Source organism: Felis catus, chromosome A3, assembly GCF_018350175.1.
Source record: "Felis catus isolate Fca126 chromosome A3, F.catus_Fca126_mat1.0, whole genome shotgun sequence".
Lineage (NCBI taxonomy): Eukaryota > Metazoa > Chordata > Mammalia > Carnivora > Felidae > Felis > Felis catus.
Genome location: NC_058370.1, coordinates 124,217,512 through 124,238,369, shown reverse-complemented (window position 1 = coordinate 124,238,369; position 20,858 = coordinate 124,217,512). Strand labels below are relative to the sequence as shown.

Genomic DNA, 20,858 nt, shown 5'->3' with positions numbered 1-20,858 from the left:
CATGATCTCACGGTTTGTGGGTTCAAGTCCTGCATTGGGCTTTGTGCTGGCAGTGTGGAGTCTGCTTGAGATTCTCTGTCTCCCTCTCTTTCTCTCTCTGCCCCTCCTCCCTCTAAATAAATAAATAAATAAGTAAATAAATAAATAAGTTAATTAATTAAAAAAATAAATTAAAAAATATGTATCCCTGACAGATTCCGGATACAGGAAATCTGATAACTATTATTTTGTTCCATTTCACATCAACTGAATTGACCACTCTGACAGAAAATGGTGACTAGTTGGCTCATGGTGACTTTGAAAATACAGATATAAATACAATATAATCCCTTTCTCTTCAAGGAGTTCAGAATCTAATAAGAGCAAACAGAAATAGATAAAAACACAATTGTAAAACACTGAAATAAGTATATATCAAGCATTTCCTCGAGAAAAGGACACATTTTTACTGCATCACAGCTGAAAGGTAATGCATACTGGTTTCATGAAAACTACTGTGTCCTTCTCCAAATAAACCAAGATAAACATCCAGGAAATATTCTTTACTAGTGCATACTACTATAAATGTATACTCTATACACTCAAATGCAATCTAACTAACAAAATTGGAGATTAGCCTACATGAGCCTTTTGCTGGGACTGAGTCTACAGACAGTAGCTCTCCACGCTCACACCAGAATTTCTCAACTAGTGGACTCTTCCATCCTGCCCCCATCATTACTCCAAAGCTATTTATTAATAATAACTTCAATTAAACAACTTACATAGGGATATTAAAAGGCTAAAAATGGCACTTCATATTTTAAAGAATGCTTTGAGGAAGACATATATGATTTACTCTTCAGGTAAAGCTTTAAAAACACAAAACAATATCACATGTTGTGCATCATTACATTCACGTCACTACAAATATAATTTACTCTAAATTATAACTGGAGATAGGATCTAAAAATGAAAATTTTCTGTATCGTTTTATTTATTAACAGAAAATATTGAGGCAATGATGGTAAATATGGCCATTATGGCAAAGTGTTAACTATCAAGAGAAAATCAACTAACAGAATTTGGACTGTTACACTACTGTTTGTACTTTTCTACATGTAAAATTTTTTTCTCAAAATAAAAGAAAAAATTTTAATAAAGAATGCTTTGGCATATTGTTCTTACCTATCTTACATCAGTTTTACAGGGGAAACCACCCTTCACTTCTTCATTACTCTCAATGGAATACAAAAGCCCCAAAGGACTTTACCTAGATTTATGCCAAATATCAGTGAAACAGTGGACATGAACTGTCTCTAATTCTTTATGCTTATTTAATTTACTGATCCAAAGGCCTTCCTTTTATGATGGTGCCCTGAATTTACTAAGTCGATGTGAAAGCACACCCTCATAGTTTAGGCCCTGACTGTCCCTGGCCCCCTAAGTAGTTCTGTAAACTCCCTGTATCTAAACATTGGTGTGACTCTGTTAGCCTTTAAGATATGTAACGCAGTGACGTCAGGCACTCTATTTAAAACCGCTATCAAACAAAAACCTTTGTAAAACCCAAACATGCCTTGTAAAATAATTTTTAATTATTATTTTCCAAATAGATGGTGAAAACCAGGGTCATCAAATTATGCTTTCCAAAACCCTGACAAAACCCAATGATCTGCTAAAGATTTCAATGGGGGAAATGAGAGAGAAAGAGACAGAGAGATTGATTCAGCAAGGAGAACATAATGTTATTACAGTAAATAACAAAAGCTCAAAGGCATAAAAGTGTGAGGTGTAATTTTGGAAAGTGATGAGTTCTGTGTCTATGGTTATAGAGAGGTGGGACAAGACAAATGAAGTCGGAAAGGAAGGCTGCAACTAGATCAAGGAGGACACTGAACATCACCAAGGAGTCAGGGTTCCACTGCATGAGCAGTAAGAAGATACCTAAGGTCCACAAAGGGGAAGAGACCCAGTAACAGGACACTAACTGCAGTGTCACTCTCCTTAGTCCTGCTGTGCTTCTTACTTCTGTCTCCCCCAAGACTCTACAATTTGCTTGATTCTTAACTTCTTTTCTTGTTCTGCCCTTTGGTTTTCTGTCTCTTCCCACTTACTTAGAGACTTGTTTATTTCCAATGACTGTGAGCCCCGAGCATTGACTGACTGTCCTTGTCTTGGGCTCATCTAACCATTCGATTTTACCTTCATGTTCCTCTGACAATCAAGGTTCTGGCAAGAGAGAAAACTCCATTTTTCTCTCTTTCCTTCTGTTTGAATACTGGAATGGGAGTGGTTTATTGTTTCTTTGGATAAGCATGACCCAAATTCATCATTAGTTGAAAGATTGTATAACTTTTTTAGGTAATGTTTTATCAGCTGAAACTAAACCACTGTGATTTCTAGCTTTTATGTTATACTTTTTGAACAAATGACTTAAAATAGTTGATAATGAATCTGCCATCAAGTAAGCTGACTCTATAGTAAATCAAAGCCAGAAAGAGTTTATACTTCTAATTCCTCACATTTTCTTTTCACACTTTTTTTTTTTTGTCTTGAATCACCCCCTCCTGACATCGGTGAACATCTGTTCTCCCAATTATACTCAATTTATGATTGTGATAATGTGGTGCAACTAGAATATTATTTCCAACTGTTCATAATTTTAACATGTGCTAATATGAAGCAAAACATACTTTCAACATTTGATGGGTGGTTATAGCTTATGTCCTTTCTCTCAATGATTACATCTTTTTCACGCCATATTTTGCATGTCAAAAAACCTGTACTTTAGAGCAATAATCTTGGATGATGAATAATATATCTGTCCTGCCTATCCAAAGCAATCTACCATGGATTGCATTTGCAAACATAACTTTCACTATGTAAAACAGATGAAAGCAGAACTGTTCTGGTTAAATGAGGGTGCAAGTGGGGCCCACAGCACCCTCCCCTGCCCTGCACAGAGGTTTTGGCTCCTCAGAACAGACAGAAAGGCACTAACCTGGGGCACCTGGGTGGCTCAGCTGGTTAACCATCCGACTTCAGGTAATGATCTCACTGTTTGTGAGTTTGAGCCCCACATTGAGCTCTCTGCTGTTAGTGCAAAGCCTGCTTCAGATCCTCTGTCTCTCTCCCTGCCCCTCCTCTGCTCGCATGCTCTCTCTCTCTCAAAAATAAATATTTAAACAAATTTTTAGAAAGGCACTAACCTAAAAGGCGGAGACTGGAATTTCATGTAATAACCAAGTAGGTTGCCAATAAACCCTCGATGATGATGAGTTGTCCATTCACCCTCTCTAGATAAACCACAGCTTCCTTTGGCCCTCTGGTGGCCCTCTGAGCTAATGCCTCTAGATGGCACTGTTCTCATTAGGGAGCAAAGGAACCAGGCTCTAATTACTAAGTTATTAACTCAATACTAGAGAAGAAGCCTAAGCAACAAGTATACTCAAAGTTATAAATAACAAGAACAATAAAACAAGAACTAAAGACATTTCTCAGAAATCCAGACATACAACAGTTAATTTCTACTGGTTTTCCTCACTAGTGTTTACTGGTGAAGATCTACAGCAATGGTTATGAAAATGTGGTCTCAGGACTAATAGTATCAACATGACCCAGGAACTTGTTAAAAATGCAAATTCTCAGATCCCACCCCATATCTATGTGAATCGACAACTTGGGGTGACACCCACTCATCTGCTTTAACGAATCCTCCAGGTGATTCTGATGCTGGCCAAAATTTGAGAAGCCCTCATCTAGGGTTACTCTTTGAATCTATTTTCAACTTTCAAAGTTGCTCATCATGTTCAAATGCTTGGTTTTGTCTTCACTTAAGGACTTACTGTTGATAACTGAGTTGAATGTTGCTCTCATTAGGTAATTCAGTACACAGCTTCTATTGTAGATGGTCTTTCTCACCCAGGTTAAGAATGTAGGAATCAGATATGTTAGCTAATCACCATTACATTACAGAAAAGAAGATGCATTATCCTTCACTGAGTATCCTGAGGTATTTCCACTACTTCCTGGCTCCCTCTGTCCTGGGCTTGTCTCTTCTCTTGCCAGAGGTTAAGATAACAGGTCAGAAGGGCCGGCAGCTTCTGGAGGTTTAGCATGTTAAGTGAGTCTGTTTTCTAAGAAGAATTCTTTTAACACCTCTGTTTTCCAAACAGCAAAAACACACTTTAAGCAAACACATAAATTTCCTTACAAAGGAAAAACTATGGTATTGAACCCCCAAATTTCTTTGGGCACATTATGAAGAAATAGATTAAAACAATAAAGATGTATCTTTTAAAAAAGTTCATAGCAGAGCAAGTATCTGCTCTACATTCTGTCCACCTTCAGTTACATTTCAATACAATGGCTGTTGAAATAGATGTTTTTAATCAAGGCAACAAGATCTGTGTATTTAGTTTCACTTACTACTGCTCTGAAAATCTCTCACACTAGGTAATCAGGATCGACTTACTTTTCAAAGTATACCCTAGTCTTTTGCAAAGTGTAAAAGACTCTCAATCTCAAGTGAACTGCATTCATAGAGGGACACAAGGACACACACACACACACACACATGCACATAAGTGTGCGCAAGCACACACAATAACACAGAGAAAAAGACACTATGAAAAAGGCACTTCTGTCAAAATTCTGCCACTCACCAGCAGGTGATTTAGCCTTGTTGGGCCTCATTTTCTTTCCTTAAAAAATAAGGGTTCATGGTAGGATTGCTGTAGATACTTTTAGATCTAAGATTCTATAATTATTTTTATTTCTTTAAAGTTTTTTTTCAAGAGTGGAAACTTTCAAACATACATAAAAGTAGAGAGAATAGTATAACAAATCCCCAAGTACCCATCATCCACTATCTATAATTGTTTTTCTTCAGCTTTATTGAAATATAATTAACAAATAAAAATTGTATATATTTAGGCTATGCAGGATTGTTTTTACGTGATTTGATATGTGTATACAATATAAAATGATTACCAGAGTCAAATGAACATATCCATCACCTACGCAGTGTAGTGTAAGTACCTGACCTTAAGCTTTTGATTGACGAGGTATCCACATCAAAAAACATCCATCTTCAATAAACATATTGCCATCTCTATGACACAGCTGCTAGCAAAACAACCAGATAAGGAACTAGACCACCCCCCCCCACCCACAAAGGTACCTTTCAGAAAGCCTTGGGTAATTTATTTTATTTTTTTATTTTTTTTTGAGTTAAGTATTTTATTTATTTATTTTTTTTGAATTTTTTATTTTATTTTATTTTATTTTATTTTATTTTATTTTATTTTATTTTATTTTATTTTATTTATTTATTTCAATATATGAAATTTATTGTCAAATTGGTTTCCATACAACACCCAGTGCTCATCCCAAAAGGTGCCCTCCTCAGTACCCATCACCCCCCTCCCCTCCCTCAAGCCTTGGGTAATTTAAATAACTGACTGTTGTGTGACCCACTTCTACCTTCCCAAACCCTAATTCTGGCTCTACAGAGTAAACCTCCAAAATTGTAGACACCCCACCCTCAGACCCTAATAAAGGCAGAGCCCCATATCTGTTCCCCGTGACATGTACCCTCCAGGAACTATAGGTAATAAATCTTGTTTCCTCAGAGTTCCCTGATGGTTTCTTGCTGAAGTGAATCCTGCGGATCACAATAAGAACCACAAGAGCCAGTACAGCCATAATATGTGCCCTGATGGAGGAAATGTCTGTGGAGCTCCCTACCAGCGATGTGTGTGTGGGCAAGTGCTGCAGGCATCCCTAACTAAGGGCACTGCCATCAGTAGGCTCGAGATGGAGGGAATAATCACCTCTTCTCTTTTTTGTGATGGTGCAAACACCAAGATCTACTCTCTTAGCAAATTTCAGTTATACAATATAGCATTATTAACTAGAATCATTATGCTGTATGTTAGATCCCCAGAACTTATTCATCTTACAACTGAAAGTTTGTACCCTTTGACCAATGCCTTCCCATTTCCCCTATTCCTCAAATCCTGGCAATTAAAATTCTAGCCTCTGGTTGTGGGAGGTTGACTTTTTCAATTCCACATATAACTGAGATCATACAGTATTTGTCTTCCTGTGTCTGGTTTATTTTACTTAGCATACTATCCTCCAGGTTTATCAATATGTTGAAAAGGTAGGATTCCCTTCTTTCTTATAGCTGAATATTGTGTCTACATATACATATGTCCCATATGTATATACATATGTCTACATATACAATGTCCCATTGTGTCTACATATACATTTTCTTTATTCATCCATTAACAGACACTAAGTTGTTTCAATGTCCTGGAATTATCCATATACTGTGAATAACGCTGCAATGAATATGGGATATCATATCAGATATCTGAGATACTGATTTCATTTCCTTTAGACATATATCCAGGGGCGCCTGGGTGGTTCAGTAGGTTGAGCGTCCAACTCTGGATTTCAGCTCAGATCATGATCTCACAGCTCATGAGATCAAGGCCCATATCAGGCTCTGCTCTGACAGCGCGGAGTCTGCTTGGGATTCTCTCATTCTCTTTCTCTCTCTCTGCCCCTCCGCCACGCATGCTCTCTCTCTCAAAATAAGTAAACAAATATTTTTTAAAAAGATATATATCCAGAAGTGGGATTGTTGGATCATATGGAAATTCTATTTTCAATTTTTGAGGAATTCCCATATTATTTTCTATAATGGTTGTACCAACAGTACAGAAGGGTTCCCCTTTCTCCACACCTTTGGCAATACTTGTTACTTTTTTTTTTTATCTTTTTGATAACAGTCATCCTAACAGATGTGAAGTGAGTCTCACTGTGGCTCTGATTTGTACTTCCCTAATGATTAGTGAGGTTGAACATCTTTTCATACACCTCTTGGCTATTGAAAAAATCTGTTCATTCTTAAATCAGACTTTTAATTTTTTTGCTATCAAAGTATGTAAGTTTCTTATATATTTTGGATCAGATAGATGGTTTACAAATATTTTGTCCCATTCCACAGGTTATCTTTTCATTTTGTTGATTGTTTCCTTTGCTGTGCAGAAGCTTTTTAGAGATAGTCCCACTGTTTATTTTTGCTTTTCATACCTATACTTCCAGTGTCATATTCAAAAAATCACCACCAAAACCACTGTCAAGGAGTATTTTTCCTTATGTTTTCTTCTAGAATAAGTTTTATGGTGTCAGGCCTTAATGTGAGTATTTAATTCATTCTGAATTAATTTCCAGTATTTCAGTTTATAAACTGCATTTCAGTTTATTCTTCTGCATTTGGATATACAGTTTTCTGAACACCATTTACGGAAGATGCTATCTCTTTCTTCATTGTGTATTCTCGGAGCCCCTGTCAAAGATTGACTTTATATGTGTGTGTCCATTTCTGGGCTTTCTATTCTATTCCACTGGTTTGTTTTTATGCCAGTGTGACATTGTTTTGATTACCACCTTTGCAATATAGTTTGACATCATGAAGCATGACGCCTTCAGCTCTGTTCTTATTTCTCAAGGTTTGTTTGGCTATTTGGTGCCTTTTATGATTCCATATGAGTTTTAGGATTTTTATTTCTTTTTTCTTTTAATTTTTTTAACATTTATTCATTTTTGAGAGACAGAAACAGAGTGTGAGTGGGGGAGGGGCAGAGAGAGAGGGAGATATAGAATCCGAAGCAGGCTCTGAGCTCTAGCTGTCAGCGCAGGGCCCAATGTGGGGCTTGAACCCACAAACCATCAGATCATGACCTGAGCCGAAGTCGAACACTTACCCGACTGAGCCACCAAGGCACCCCGGATTTTTTTTTCTATTTCTGTGAAAAATGCCATTGGAATTTCAGTGGGAATTTATACAAGGATTGCACTGGATCTGTAGATCTATAATTCTACATAGAAGATAATTAGGGAAGTAAAAAAAGATGGTGGAAGTGTAGCAGAAGAAATCTGAGCGACTAAAGTACTGAAGTGAAGTCTGACTTACCAAAGGCCTGAGCGCAGAGTGGAAACTGAGCAGAGAGGAGTGGAGGGTTTCTGGAGATGAGGGTAATCTTTTTCTTTTTAATGTTTGTTTAGAGCATGTAGAGGAGGGGCAAAGAGAAAGGGAGACAGTGTCAGAATCCCAAGCAGGCTCCACGCTTGTCAGCACAGAGTCTGATGGGGGGGTCTCATCTCACTAACTGTGAGATCATGACTTTAGCCAAAGTCGAGAATTGGATGTTCAACTGAGTTACTCCAGGCGCCCCTGAGATGAGGGTAATCTTACATGTGATATCTTAAAGAAAGAGGAGGACATAGGAAATCTGGCTGATGACTTACCTAACAATAAACAATATAAGTCCAACAGATTTGTTGTAAGTGCAGGCATATTTTTCCCTAAGTGCTAGCAAAGAGACAAGTTAAAATGAGTAAATTAAGTGAAATTGGTGGGGTGCGGGGGCGGGGAGGAAGGAGATTAAATTCCATTCTCAGGAGCTGGTATCTCATGTTAAAATCAACTTAAAGTTAACACAGGACTCTGGAACCAGAACTAACATTTCAGGAAGCTGATCTTTACTACCATATGTGAGAATTAAGAGGAGGTCAAGAGCCAGGGAGCTGAGACGTTCACAGTGAGGTGACACACAAAGAGTTTGAGCTACGGCTTCAGGAGGGAAAAGAAAAGAGAACCAAATTCCATACTAACAACAGAACCAAAGAGCCATCAACCTTGTAGTCATGAGGGTGGTTCTGGTTCCTAAATTCTGCAAAAACTACATTGTGTCTTGACCGTATGTTCCAGTTAACAGCCAAAAACAGGATGTGGATAAAAATAAGACACCTCTTACCTGTCACCAGCTTCTTCAAATAAGGCAATTATTACAAATTTAGCACACATGCAGATGTTCATGAATGTGGGAAGAAATTCTACTTAGAACAGAAACTTCCCTCATTACTCAAGGCTTCAAAGAACCAGTTTCTTTTTTTTTTTTCCCTTTTTAATGTTTACTTATTTATTATGAGAGGGGGGAGGGAGAGAGAGAGAGAGAAAATCCAAGCAGGCTCCACACTGTTAGTATACAGCCTGACTCAGGGCTCAATCCTATGAACTATGAGACCATGACCTGAACTGAAATCTAGAGTTGGGGGCTTAACTGACTGAGTCACCCTGGTACCCTCAAAGGACCAGTTTTGAAATACTTCTGAGGACAGACCAAAGGCAACTATTAAAACCTGATTAAATATTTAGTAAAACTATTTCAAGTAGTAACTGGTATGTTTTAGTATTATTCAGGTACAATATACATTCAGGTATATATATATATATATATATATATATATATATATATATATATATATGCTGACCTATACTTGTGATCATATTTGGAATGTCAATACGTAACATTCGTGGGGCACCTGGGTAGCTCAGTGGGTTGAGTGTCTGACTCTTGATTTCGCTCAGATCATGATCTCAAGGTTTGTGAGATCGAGCCCTGAGTTGGGCTCTGTGCTGACAGCGTGGAGCCTGCTTAAGATTCTTTCTCTCTCCCTCTCTCTCAGCCTCTCATTTGTTCTCTCTCTCTTTCAAAATAAATAAATAAAGCTTAAATATATATGTATAAAACATTCTTACTCATGACTGTCCTGGACTAAATGTTTGTCTCCCTTAAAATTCTTATATTGAAGCCATAAACCCCATGTGATGGTACTGGGAGATAGGGTCTTTGGGAGGTAATTAGGATTAGAGGTGGTCATAAGGGTGGGGCCCTAATGATGGAATTAGTGGCCTTGCAAGGAGAGACATCAGAGAGCTTCCTGGAGAACATGAAATTGTTCTGTCTCCTTCCCTGTCATATGAGGACACAAAGAGAAAGAGACCATTTGTAAGCCAGGAGGAGGGCTCTCCCCAGAACCTAACCATGCTGTAACCTTCATCTTGGGCTTATAGTCTCCAGACTACTAGAAAATAAATTCCTATTAATCAAGCTACCTAGTCTATGGTTTCTGTTATGGCAGGCCAAGTTAAAACAGTGATAAAGAGCACAATGTAAATATTAAATTATTTTTAAATTCCAGTAATTTTTAGCAGGTCTTAAGAATGGTTTTAGATTTATAGAAAATTTTTACTGATTAGTACAGAGAATTCCTTTATCACCTGCCCTTTTCTCCCTCCCTACCCACATGTGGTTTCCCATATAATTAGATGCTCATTAAAATGCTCATACCACAGGAGAGGCACACCAGGACGAGGAGCAACTCAGCAATGACACCACAGCCACCTCTCTCCCACCTCAAATTAACTAAGGGACATGCTTAGGACAAATGGCCCTTGAATGAGATGCCTACAGAGAAGTTAAGTTGTATTTTTTTTTCCCTCTCATTGTTTTATTTTAGAAGAGTGAACATGCCAAATTTTTATGCTTTAGAAGCAAGTAATTTGCAGCTATATGGTTTTATGTCCTGCATTTAAAGGCCTCCGGCAATGGAGTCAGAGCTCTCTCCCCGGGTCCAAGGCTCCTCCGTGTCTGGCCCTGCCCAGCACTGGCACACCTACTGAATCTCTCTCCCTGCTGTGCTAATTCTTCTGCCTGTTACACCTGTGCACTCGCCTTACCCCCTAGATCCAAATTCTACTCAACTGTCAAAACCCATCTATTCCACAAAGTCTTTTCAAACCGATACTGTGTTCTCTCCTTTGTTCACTTCTTTGATATCTACATGATTAGCAGGCCAGGGTTTATCACTTAATCATTCTCTAAATGTTACAGTAAGGGCCTCTTTAGAGTAAGGACCATGGCTTACAATACTTTTTCCCCCCACCACCTTGTGGTACAACTCTGGAGATATAGTGCTTGATCAATAAATATATAGCTGATTACTAGCTGGTACACAGAAAAGGCAAGTTTTACACAAATTGTTTGATCTGCTCAAATTTTTAGAGAAAATTACCTTAAAAAATTAAAATGACTCTAAAAACCCTAAAATTACCAAAATGTGAGAGCCTGGGCCCAATGCCACAAGCAGAGGTTTTCAATGATGTAACTCTTAACCTTAGCAGGCTTTCCAGATTCATGAACACTCACTCACTGTAAAGGAAAGCAGATGTTAATAAAGACATACCGTCTGAGGTTGTAAGAATCTTCTTGTCTTTGGGCGCCAAAGCATGTCCAGCATGACTGATAACCCAAATTGGAAAGCGTCTGTTTGTTAAGGAGTACAGAGTCTTTGCAAATGGTACATAAAAGGAACAAAAACCTGGATTACCTAAGAAAAGAAACACAGATCTTAGTTAACCAAAGCTAAGCTCACATAAGAAGATGTGCAGAGTGGAAATGATGGATTTATCCTCACACTTTCTTCTACAAATCTACTAACATTGACACATACACTTCAATTTTAATATCCTTTCTGCCTTAAGTCTGGGGATGATCGCTCAGAAGATTCCTGCTCCTGCTTTGTTCTCCAACTGTTTCAAGACAAATTCTTCCTCCCTATTCCTTAATAAATGGAGCCACCAACCCTACACCAAATGCTCAAGTACTAACACCAGGTTTGTCCCTGTTCTTCACAGCCAATTCCCTAGTAAGTCCTGTGAACTTTGCTTCCAAAATACATCCTTACACTGTCTACTTCTCTCCATTAGCATTATCACTTCCCATCAAGTTTTCTGCATTAGTCTCCCAATGGGAGTTCTGGCTACTCTCGTCCCCCGGGAATCCATTCTTCAGGTACCCAGAGAGATACCCTCAAACTTCAGATCAAATCATAGCTGTATCCTATTTAAACACCTTACACTGGCTTCCCATTATCATCCTATTGGTTTAAAGTCATTAATCCTGCCTCTAAAGCCCTTCAAGATATTATTCTGCTCAGTTACCAAGCTGCATGAAAACAAATCAGTGTAAGAATCATTCACAAAGCGTACTTTGAGGAGTGTACTGAGTGTTGCCTTGTCATTTATCACAAGTACTTCTATTGTAAACATATGTATAGTTTGACCTTTTGGGAAAAAGACCACCAACATACAGATTTTTCTTGTGTATGTACAGAAGGTATTTTTGACATGGGCTTGCTATAGAGAAACAGAATGAATAATAACCTTTTAGAAAAAAGAGTCAATCTGATATATCTTAGGGGGAAATGACAGTGAAATGGGGTTTCATCTTGCAGTCACCATCTGTATAATGCTTTCACAGACACTAGTTCATTTCCAGCAATATCTATTGTACAATTTATTATTTTTTCATGCTATTAGGTTTCTCTTCTTTGTAATTAGATGACATGGTTTTGTTGCACTGATATAACCTCTGCCACCCTTGTCAAATGACATTGATTTCTTCATCATTTCAGTTTTCTTGACAGGGAATGTAGCAAAGCGGTTAAGAGCAGACTCGGGAGCCAGACTGTGGGAGTTGGAATCATGGCTTTGCACTTATTAAGTGTGTGACCTCTGGAAAGTTATTTAACCTCTCGAGCCTTGGTTTCCTTGCCTTCAAAATGAGGATAATAACTGCACTACCTAATGTGAGAACTAAGTGAATTAATAAAGGTAAAGCACCTAAACACTGCTCGATGAGAATGCTGTATAAATGTTAGCTACTCAGACGTGTCATGGCTAGCGGTATGGCGGTAAATGGTCTTGTCGTCCATATTGCTAGTCTGCTTCTGTTGCATTCAGACCTAGTGACTTGAGTTCTAAATTCCTTTTTGTAACTGTGCCAGTGACATCTTTGTTAAATAGTACAGAAACTTCTTTAAATGCAGTAATATGTTCTCTGGTCAGCTGACTGGCTGACGAAGAGAGGAGGGATGTACGGCACTGGGGCTATAACATCTAAGGTGGGTGTGGGCAGCACTGTTTCATGTTTTATATTTAAATCTTTAATAAGTTTGGAATATTTTTTAGTATCAAGTACAAAGTAGCAATCCAACTTCTTTCCAAATGATTAGCCAAGTGCCCCAAGACCATTTATTACATAACCCATTCTTTCTGCATTGATTTGAAATGTCTTCTGAATTCAACCCTGAATTCTTACATTTGCTTGCTAATTCTGATTCCAAATAATTCCATTTATTTTTTCCTTTTCTCCTCTGCCAGCACCATACTGCCTTGATTACTACATTGTGTTTTTCTTCCTTCCTTTCTTTTTTTTTTAAAATGTTTCGGTAACTGGCAGGCCAAATCCCTTCTCTTAATTTTTTCCCCTAAATTTTCTAGGCTGGTGTCATAACCTTTAGAATTATTTCCACCAGGTTCAATTTTTAAAATTTATTTTTGGAATTCTGATGAAATTCACCTCATTTATACATTAAGTTAAAAAGGTTGATGTCTTTTATATTACTGAGTATAATCTTCTGGGAGTGGGTTATGTCTCATATTTAAATGTTTTAGGTCTCTCAGCTAAGTTTTACCATTTTTTTTCACATGGGTAGAAAATTATAGTCATCAACATTTTAAAGTGCTAGAACTTACTACATGCTAGGCAGCATTTGAGTGCTTTACATGTATTAACTCATTTAGTCCCAACCTGAGGTAGTACTATTATTACTTCCATTTTATGAATGACGAAACTGAGGTACAAAGAGGTTGAACAACTTGCCCAAGGTCACACAGATGATAAGTGTTCAATAAGTATTTGATGACTGGAAGAGTATACAAAAGAAAATAATAATACTGAATTTAGAAAAGAACATAAACTACCTGACACTGATTTCTTCATCATTTCAGTTCTTCATCATAAACTATCCGGTTTAGGATCTTCTGCATACCTTGTATTAGTTAATCTTACAAAAGCCCCACAGAGTAGCTGGCCTTATCATTAGGAATAATGAATGGGCAATTACTTGGACAATACCTGGCACACAGAAAGGGCTGAATAAATGGTAGCTATTATTACTGTAATTGTTATTATATATTTATTTTTTTATTGAATAAATCTGACATGTAGTGTTCTGTAAGTTTAAGGTGCACAGCACATTAAAACTGGTTTAAGGAGAATCCAAAGATAACACCTACATGAGTTAGATGCAATAATTACCACGAATTACAATGAGTTACAATATGAACCTGAAAAGTACTAGCTAATGAATTGCTACAAAACAATTTTTTCCACCTATCTCTGGGTTCTGAGTTCTTTTGCTTAATGACTATAAGATCTTAAGCAAATACCTTGAAGCTTTCTTGTTCACTATTTTGTCAGCATCAAGTAAATGATACTTTCAACTGCTTCATGTTCATTTCATTCTATTCAGTACTATAGCTTCTTTTGTATATTCTTTTAGTTACCAATTATTTACTGATCACCTTCTACGTGGAAGTCACTGTGTCAGGCACAAGACAGTTAAAGGCCTTTTTATAATTCATATTCAGTAGGAAAATATATACATATAACTAAATAAATAAAGAAGCTAATTCAAGAGTGGGAGAAGTTATATGATGATTGTGGGAGGATCCTCAAGGGAAGAGATTAGGGTGGCCTGAGAAAAATGTTTAAGGAGATGACCTTTAGCTAAGACCCAAAAGATGAAAAGAAATCGACCTTGTAAAAATTTGAGGAAAGAAGATACCAGAACAGGAGAAGAACAGGTACGAAGGCCCTCAAGCAATGAAGAGCTTGGCTCCTGAAGAAACAGAAGAGTCCACAATGGCCAGTAAGTATCAGGAAGATCCGACTGACAAGTGAGATAGAAGTGGAAAATGTAATGCAAACCGTTTAAATGTCTTTGCATACTTCACTACTTAAATATCATGGCCCTCAAATAACACTTTATGAACCATGAATTTAACTTCCTGGTTAGGAAACCACAAAAAATTGAAAGGGTCTTATTTCTGCAGCTAAAATCAGATATACACACATTCACACATGTATGTATACGTGTATTTTCAGGTATAGGGATGTTTGAAAACATTTCAATACAAAACTGCTAGTAAAACTTTTTATCAAAGGATATCAAAATGTGTTATAAACATATGCTTGATCAAACATATAGTCAAGTGCTTGAGTAACATATAACAGAGGCTGTGGTGACCATCTCTAGACCCCAACTGCCAATAAACTATTCAACATTGCAATTGTAGATTTTTGCCTTCCACTTAATCTTGTAGGAGACAAAACCTGCCACATATAAAGTTAATGTGGCATAGCATCTATATACAGAAGGTTGTCAGATGGAAAGAACACTGGGCTTGCACATGGAGCCTTGTCCGCTCCATTTCTGATCACTGTACTCAAATCTAAGACATACTGCATGACTCTATTATCCCCATATGACCACTGGAGAGTTATAATGACTCAATATATTTTACAGTGAGTTCTCAAATTGGTTCCCTTTGGTCATTTCTCTATTTAAAGAAAGTCCAAAGATATTGTTACTTAACAGAAATTCTACAACAAAGCTTCACTGGAAAAGACGAAGTTAAATTAAAAGTTCCTCAATCTGTGGATTCTAATAAATCACTTCTCATTATCATTACCAACTTAAAAGTGATTAATTTTGCTAGCTGCAAAAGCAAAGTGATTTAAAATGACATGTTACATCAATCTATCAGAGACAGACTAAATATGATGTCTTCAGTGGTTTAACAATCTTTGAAATACTGTCATCCTAATTTTCCCCACAGTATAAATAGATTAAGCCCAAATATAAAATACAATTCTGAACTCCATAAACTAATGAGCAGCACCAGCTTTCAGCTCCCATGAACTCCAAGGAAAAGGGCCAAGGGCAGCAATGAGAATAGAAGGGCAAACATAAAAGAACACTAAAAAACTAAGAACGATCTGAAAATGTCAAAGCACCACAAAACAATGACACCACAAAGCAACAAATGTTTTAAGCTTCTCTTTCTTCACAGTGTCTTCACTGAATGCTCCCTCTATCTGTCTCTTCCTCATATTTTAAACCTGGCTCTCCCCTGTGGTGGACTCTTCCTTTCAAGTGTCCACAGTAGAGCCCGCACTCTTCTCTAACACCTCATGCACCTCAAGGAGAGCAAAGACTTTTGCAACACAAGCTTCCCAGCTCTGAGGGTAAGTGAGTGAGTGAATGGACACCTCTGAGTAGGGAAGCACAGGGAACTGTCAGCTCCACCTACTCGTCTACCTTATTGCAACAACCTCTCCTCCTCCATCTCCGTCTATCAACTTCTTAGTCACTCTCACACATTCCCTGAAAACCCTGGCCCTTAAATAACAATTTTACGTGCCATTCCATGGCAGAAGATTTCAAAATCTGGGTATATTCACTGAGCCAACACCTTTGTCCCATAATTCATTACCCTGATCAAATTCAATGAACTTCCTGCACATGAAACTTAAGCAACTAATTTTGATAGCCACAGCCTAGGATCAGTGGTAAGCATATCACAATCTCCTGGAAGGCGTATTAAAACACAGACTGCTCCACCCCCAGAGTTTCTGGTTCAGAAGGTCTGGGTGGGGCCCGAGAACCTGCATGTCTCATGAGTGCTCAGATGATACTGCTGGTCCCAACACCAACTTTAAGAACCGTTGGTTTAGATTTTTTCATTACCCAGAAATGGTTAACATTCAAACCATTCTACCTCTGATAGGTCAGACTTCACTCCCAATATACCTGCTATTCCATCACAGTGCTGCTCAAAATCTACTTGTTCTCAGCTGATAATTCCTTTCATCCTGTATACCTGCTATTCTCAATGCTGACCACTTTCCTCAGGGCCCTTATCTACCCTCTGCCATATTTATTCTCAACAGATCACCACAACTCTTAATTAGAAGAAAAAACAGAGCTCAGGAGGCAGGAAATTACTTTACTCTCTCTGATGTGCTTTCACACTTTCTCCACTTTGGTAACTAACTTCACCTCCTTCATGCTAGCCTCTGAAGAATATCCTGTCTCCAGTCCAAGACAACATTTCTACTTACCTTCTCAATCCTATACTCTACCATGGCCTCAAATCTCTGCTCCATCAAACAGTACTTGTCATGCCTATAATTTCAAACTCTTCCTAGCTGTTATTAAAGCATATGTATTTTTAATTTCAATAGATGCCAACAGACTGCTTTCTAAAATGACTGTTATATCATGAAAGGAAACTGGAAATTTTATTTCCAGAAGAGGTTAAACGGAAGAGGTTTTGGGTCAGGAATCTTAGGCCAACTGAAAACAGAAGCACTAAACTGAGAAGAGCTTTGATTAACTGTTACTAAACACTGAAACTTCCTACCTTCTTTCCCTTGTTCAGCCCTGAACATTCACAAACAGGTTTCCACTCCTCAAACAGGATATTGGGAGATTCCTTCCTAGGAAAACTGAATGACCCAAGAAATAGGTAGAGATAACTGAAAGCTGGAAATTCGCCAGTGAAATGCTAGGTCCCTACCCAATTACCCTTACCCTAGCGTGGGATCTAGGGTGACCAGCCATCCTGTTTTGCATAGGACTGTTGTGGTTTTAGTACTGAAAGGCATGTGTCCTTCAATAAAATCTCTCAGACTACAATAGCTGGTCACTCTAGGCACACCTGAGGACAAGCCTCATCCCTGAACACAAAGATTCCAATAGCTGTTTGTGTCTTCCTCTTAAAAATGAAAGTGTAGTCAGGATTACCAGACATTTGAGGAAAAACAAATGCTAATGCAAACAAACAGAAAAAGGAAGAAAGTAAAAACTCTAATAATGCAAGAAGCCAAAGAAAATGATAATTTACCCATGAAACAGGTGACTATAAGAAAAGAAGAGAAAACATAGCTCTTAGGATTGAAGTATATGACTCTCTGGTTTAAAAGGGTACACAAAAACCTATAGTGTATGAAAAAAATATCCATACAACGTGCTTTATGGTAAAGTTTCAGAATCTTAGAACAAAGAAAAGATCTAAAATGCTTTTCCTTGCAGGTGAGCTTCAAATACAAAAGATAAAAAATCAGAATGATATCAAGACTTCTCAAAAGCAGCTCTGGACCATGGAAAACAGCTAAAATGCCCTCTAAATTCTAAGGAAAAATTATCTCCAAACTAGAAGTTTAAGACATTTTCTGACATGACAGATCTTTAAAAGATTACTTCCCATGTACCTCTTCTCAGGAAGTTACTAAGAGATGTGCTTAACCAATAAAGCAAGAAATAAGAAAATGTGGGATCCAGGAAATGGAATCTAACTCAGGAGAAAAGTGACAGGAATTCCCAGCATGGCCTGGGCAGCAGACCTACAGAGCAATCAGTCCAGACTGGAGCCAATGAACTGAGAGTTCTGGGAAGCGTATCTCCAAAGAAACAAAACAAAACAAAACAAAACAAAAATGAGAAAAACAAAACCAAAACCAGACTGATTACTCAAATGCATTAAAAGGACTTTTTTTCTCATTTCCTAGAGAATAATTTTAGGGTAAATTAGTGATTCAAAAGTAGAAAACTAAGCAAATAAGACAATTAGCTCAGAGAGAACAACAAGACAAAAATGTACAAGAAAAGAAATGCAATCATAATACCTCATTGGCTTAGCTATATGCAGTATGATATGTAGTCACAATTTCATTCTTAATCTTAATCTTTAAGGCTGATATGTATCTCTCTCTCTCTCTATATATATATATATTAGATATATATATATCAGATAGATACATATATCTATATAGAGATATATAGAGATATCTATCTATCTATCTATAGATATATCTATCTATATAAAGATATATCTCTATATATCTATATCTCTATATATCTATATCTCTATATAGAGATATAAAGAAATATAGAGATATATTTATATATCTCTATATAGAGACATAGATATATAGAGACATAGAGATATAGATATATAGAGATATATCTCTATATAGATAGATATCTATTCTCTCTCTCTCTCTATATATATATATACATATAATATGTTCTAACTTACAAGTTTAAAAGGGCTTTGAATATCTATGATCAAGAAACTACCCCGGACATTCTATTGATAGTGATTCTGCAAAAGTCACAAATGACCCAGCTTCCACATCTCAGAATAAATAAACGTTCCACAGTAAACTTACAATCATCTTGGAATGAGACAGAAAAAATTATTTAGAAAAATGTCACAAATTTGGTAGTTCTAATTATTCTAGGTATTAAGAAATTTTAAAAAGTTTACAAAACTATATGCATACTTCCAATTATGATTTAAAATGTATATGTAAGAGTCTCTTACGGTTTGGCTCCCTCCCTCTCTAACTTTTTTTTTTCTCTTTTTTTTTTCAATATATGAAGTTTATTGTCAAATTGGTTTCCATACAACACCCAGTGCTCATCCCAACAGGTGCCCTCCTCAATACCCATCACCCACCCTTTCCTCCCTCCCACCCCCCATCAACCCTCAGTTTGCCCTCAGTTTTTAAGAGTCTCTTATGCTTTGGCTCTCTTCCACTCTAACCTCTTTTTTTTTTTTTCTTCCCCTCCCCCATGGGTTTCTGTTAAGTTTCTCAGGATCCACAAAAAAGTGAAACCATATGGTATCTGTCTTTCTCTGTATGGCTTATTTCACTTAGCATCACACTCTCCAGTTCCATCCACATTGCTACAAAGGGCCATATTTCATTCTTTCTCATTGCCACGTAGTACTCTATTGTGTATATAAACCACAATGTTTTTATCCATTCATCAGTTGATGGACATTTAGGCTCTTTCCATAATTTGGCTATTGTTGAGAGTGCTGCTATAAACATTGGGGTACAAGTGCCCCTATGCATCAGACTCCTGTATCCCTTGGGTAAATTCCTAGCAGTGCTACTGCTGGGTCATAGGGTAGGTCTATTTTTAATTTTTTGAGGAACCTCCACACTGTTTTCCAGAGTGGCTGCACCAGTTTGCATTCCCACCAACAGTGCAAGAGGGTTCCCGTTTCTCCACATCCTCTCCAGCATCTATAGTCTCCTGATTTGTTCATTTTGGCCACTCTGACTGGCATGAGGTGATATCTGAGTGTGGTTTTGATTTGTATTTCCCTGATGAGGAGTGATGTTGAGCATCTTTTCATGTGCCTGTTGGCCATCCGGATGTCTTCTTTAGAGAAGTGTCTATTCATGTTTTGTGCCCATTTCTTCACTGGGTTATTTGTTTTTCGGGTGTGGAGTTTGGTGAGCTCTTTATAGATTTTGGATACTAGCCCTTTGTCTGATATGTCATTTGCAAATATCTTCTCCCATTCCATCGGTTGCCTTTTAGTTTTGTTGATTGTTTCCTTTGCAGTGCAGAAGCTTTTTACCTTGATGAGATCCCAATAGTTCATTTTTGCTTTTAATTCCCTTGCCTTTGGAGATGTGTCAAGTAAGAAATTGCTACGGCTGAGGTCAGAGAGGTTTTTTCCTGCTTTCTCCTCTAGGGTTTTGATGGTTTCCTGTCTCACATTCAGGTCCTTCATCCATTTTGAGTTTCTCTTTATGATTGGTGTAAGAAAGTGGTCCAGTTTCATTCTTCTGCATGTTGCTGTCCAGTTCTCCCAGCACCATTTGTTAAAGAGACTTTTTTTCCATTGGATATTCTTTTCTGCTTTGTCAAAGATTAGTTGCCCATACGTTTGTGGGTCTAGTTCTGGGGTTTCTATTCTATTCCATGGGTCTATGTGTCTGTTTTTGTGCCAATACCATGCTGTCTTGATGATTACAGCTTTGTAGTACAGGCTAAAGTCTGGGATTGTGATGCCTCCTGCTTTGGTCTTCTTCTTCAAAATTACTTTGGCTACTCGGGGCCTTTTGTGGTTCCATATGAATTTTAGGATTGCTTGTTCTAGTTTCGAGAAGAATGCTGGTGCGATTTTGATTGGGATTGCATTGAATGTGTAGATAGCTTTGGGTAGTATTGACATTTTGACAATATTTATTCTTCCAATCCATGAGCAGGGAATGTCTTTCCATTTCTTTATATCTTCT

General features: G+C 37.5%; 1 protein-coding gene across 3 annotated transcripts in view; it reads right to left on the bottom strand.

Moving 5' to 3' along the window:
- Positions 1 to 20,858, bottom strand: part of LDAH (lipid droplet associated hydrolase) — a 111,919-nt gene that overhangs the window by 71,214 nt on the left and 19,847 nt on the right. For all 3 annotated transcript variants that reach the window (XM_023252072.2, XM_045054885.1, XM_023252073.2), the window contains exon 3: positions 11,089 to 11,232. In XM_023252072.2, coding sequence (XP_023107840.1) covers positions 11,089 to 11,232 — 144 coding nt within the window. The remainder of the gene's footprint in view (positions 1 to 11,088; positions 11,233 to 20,858) is intronic.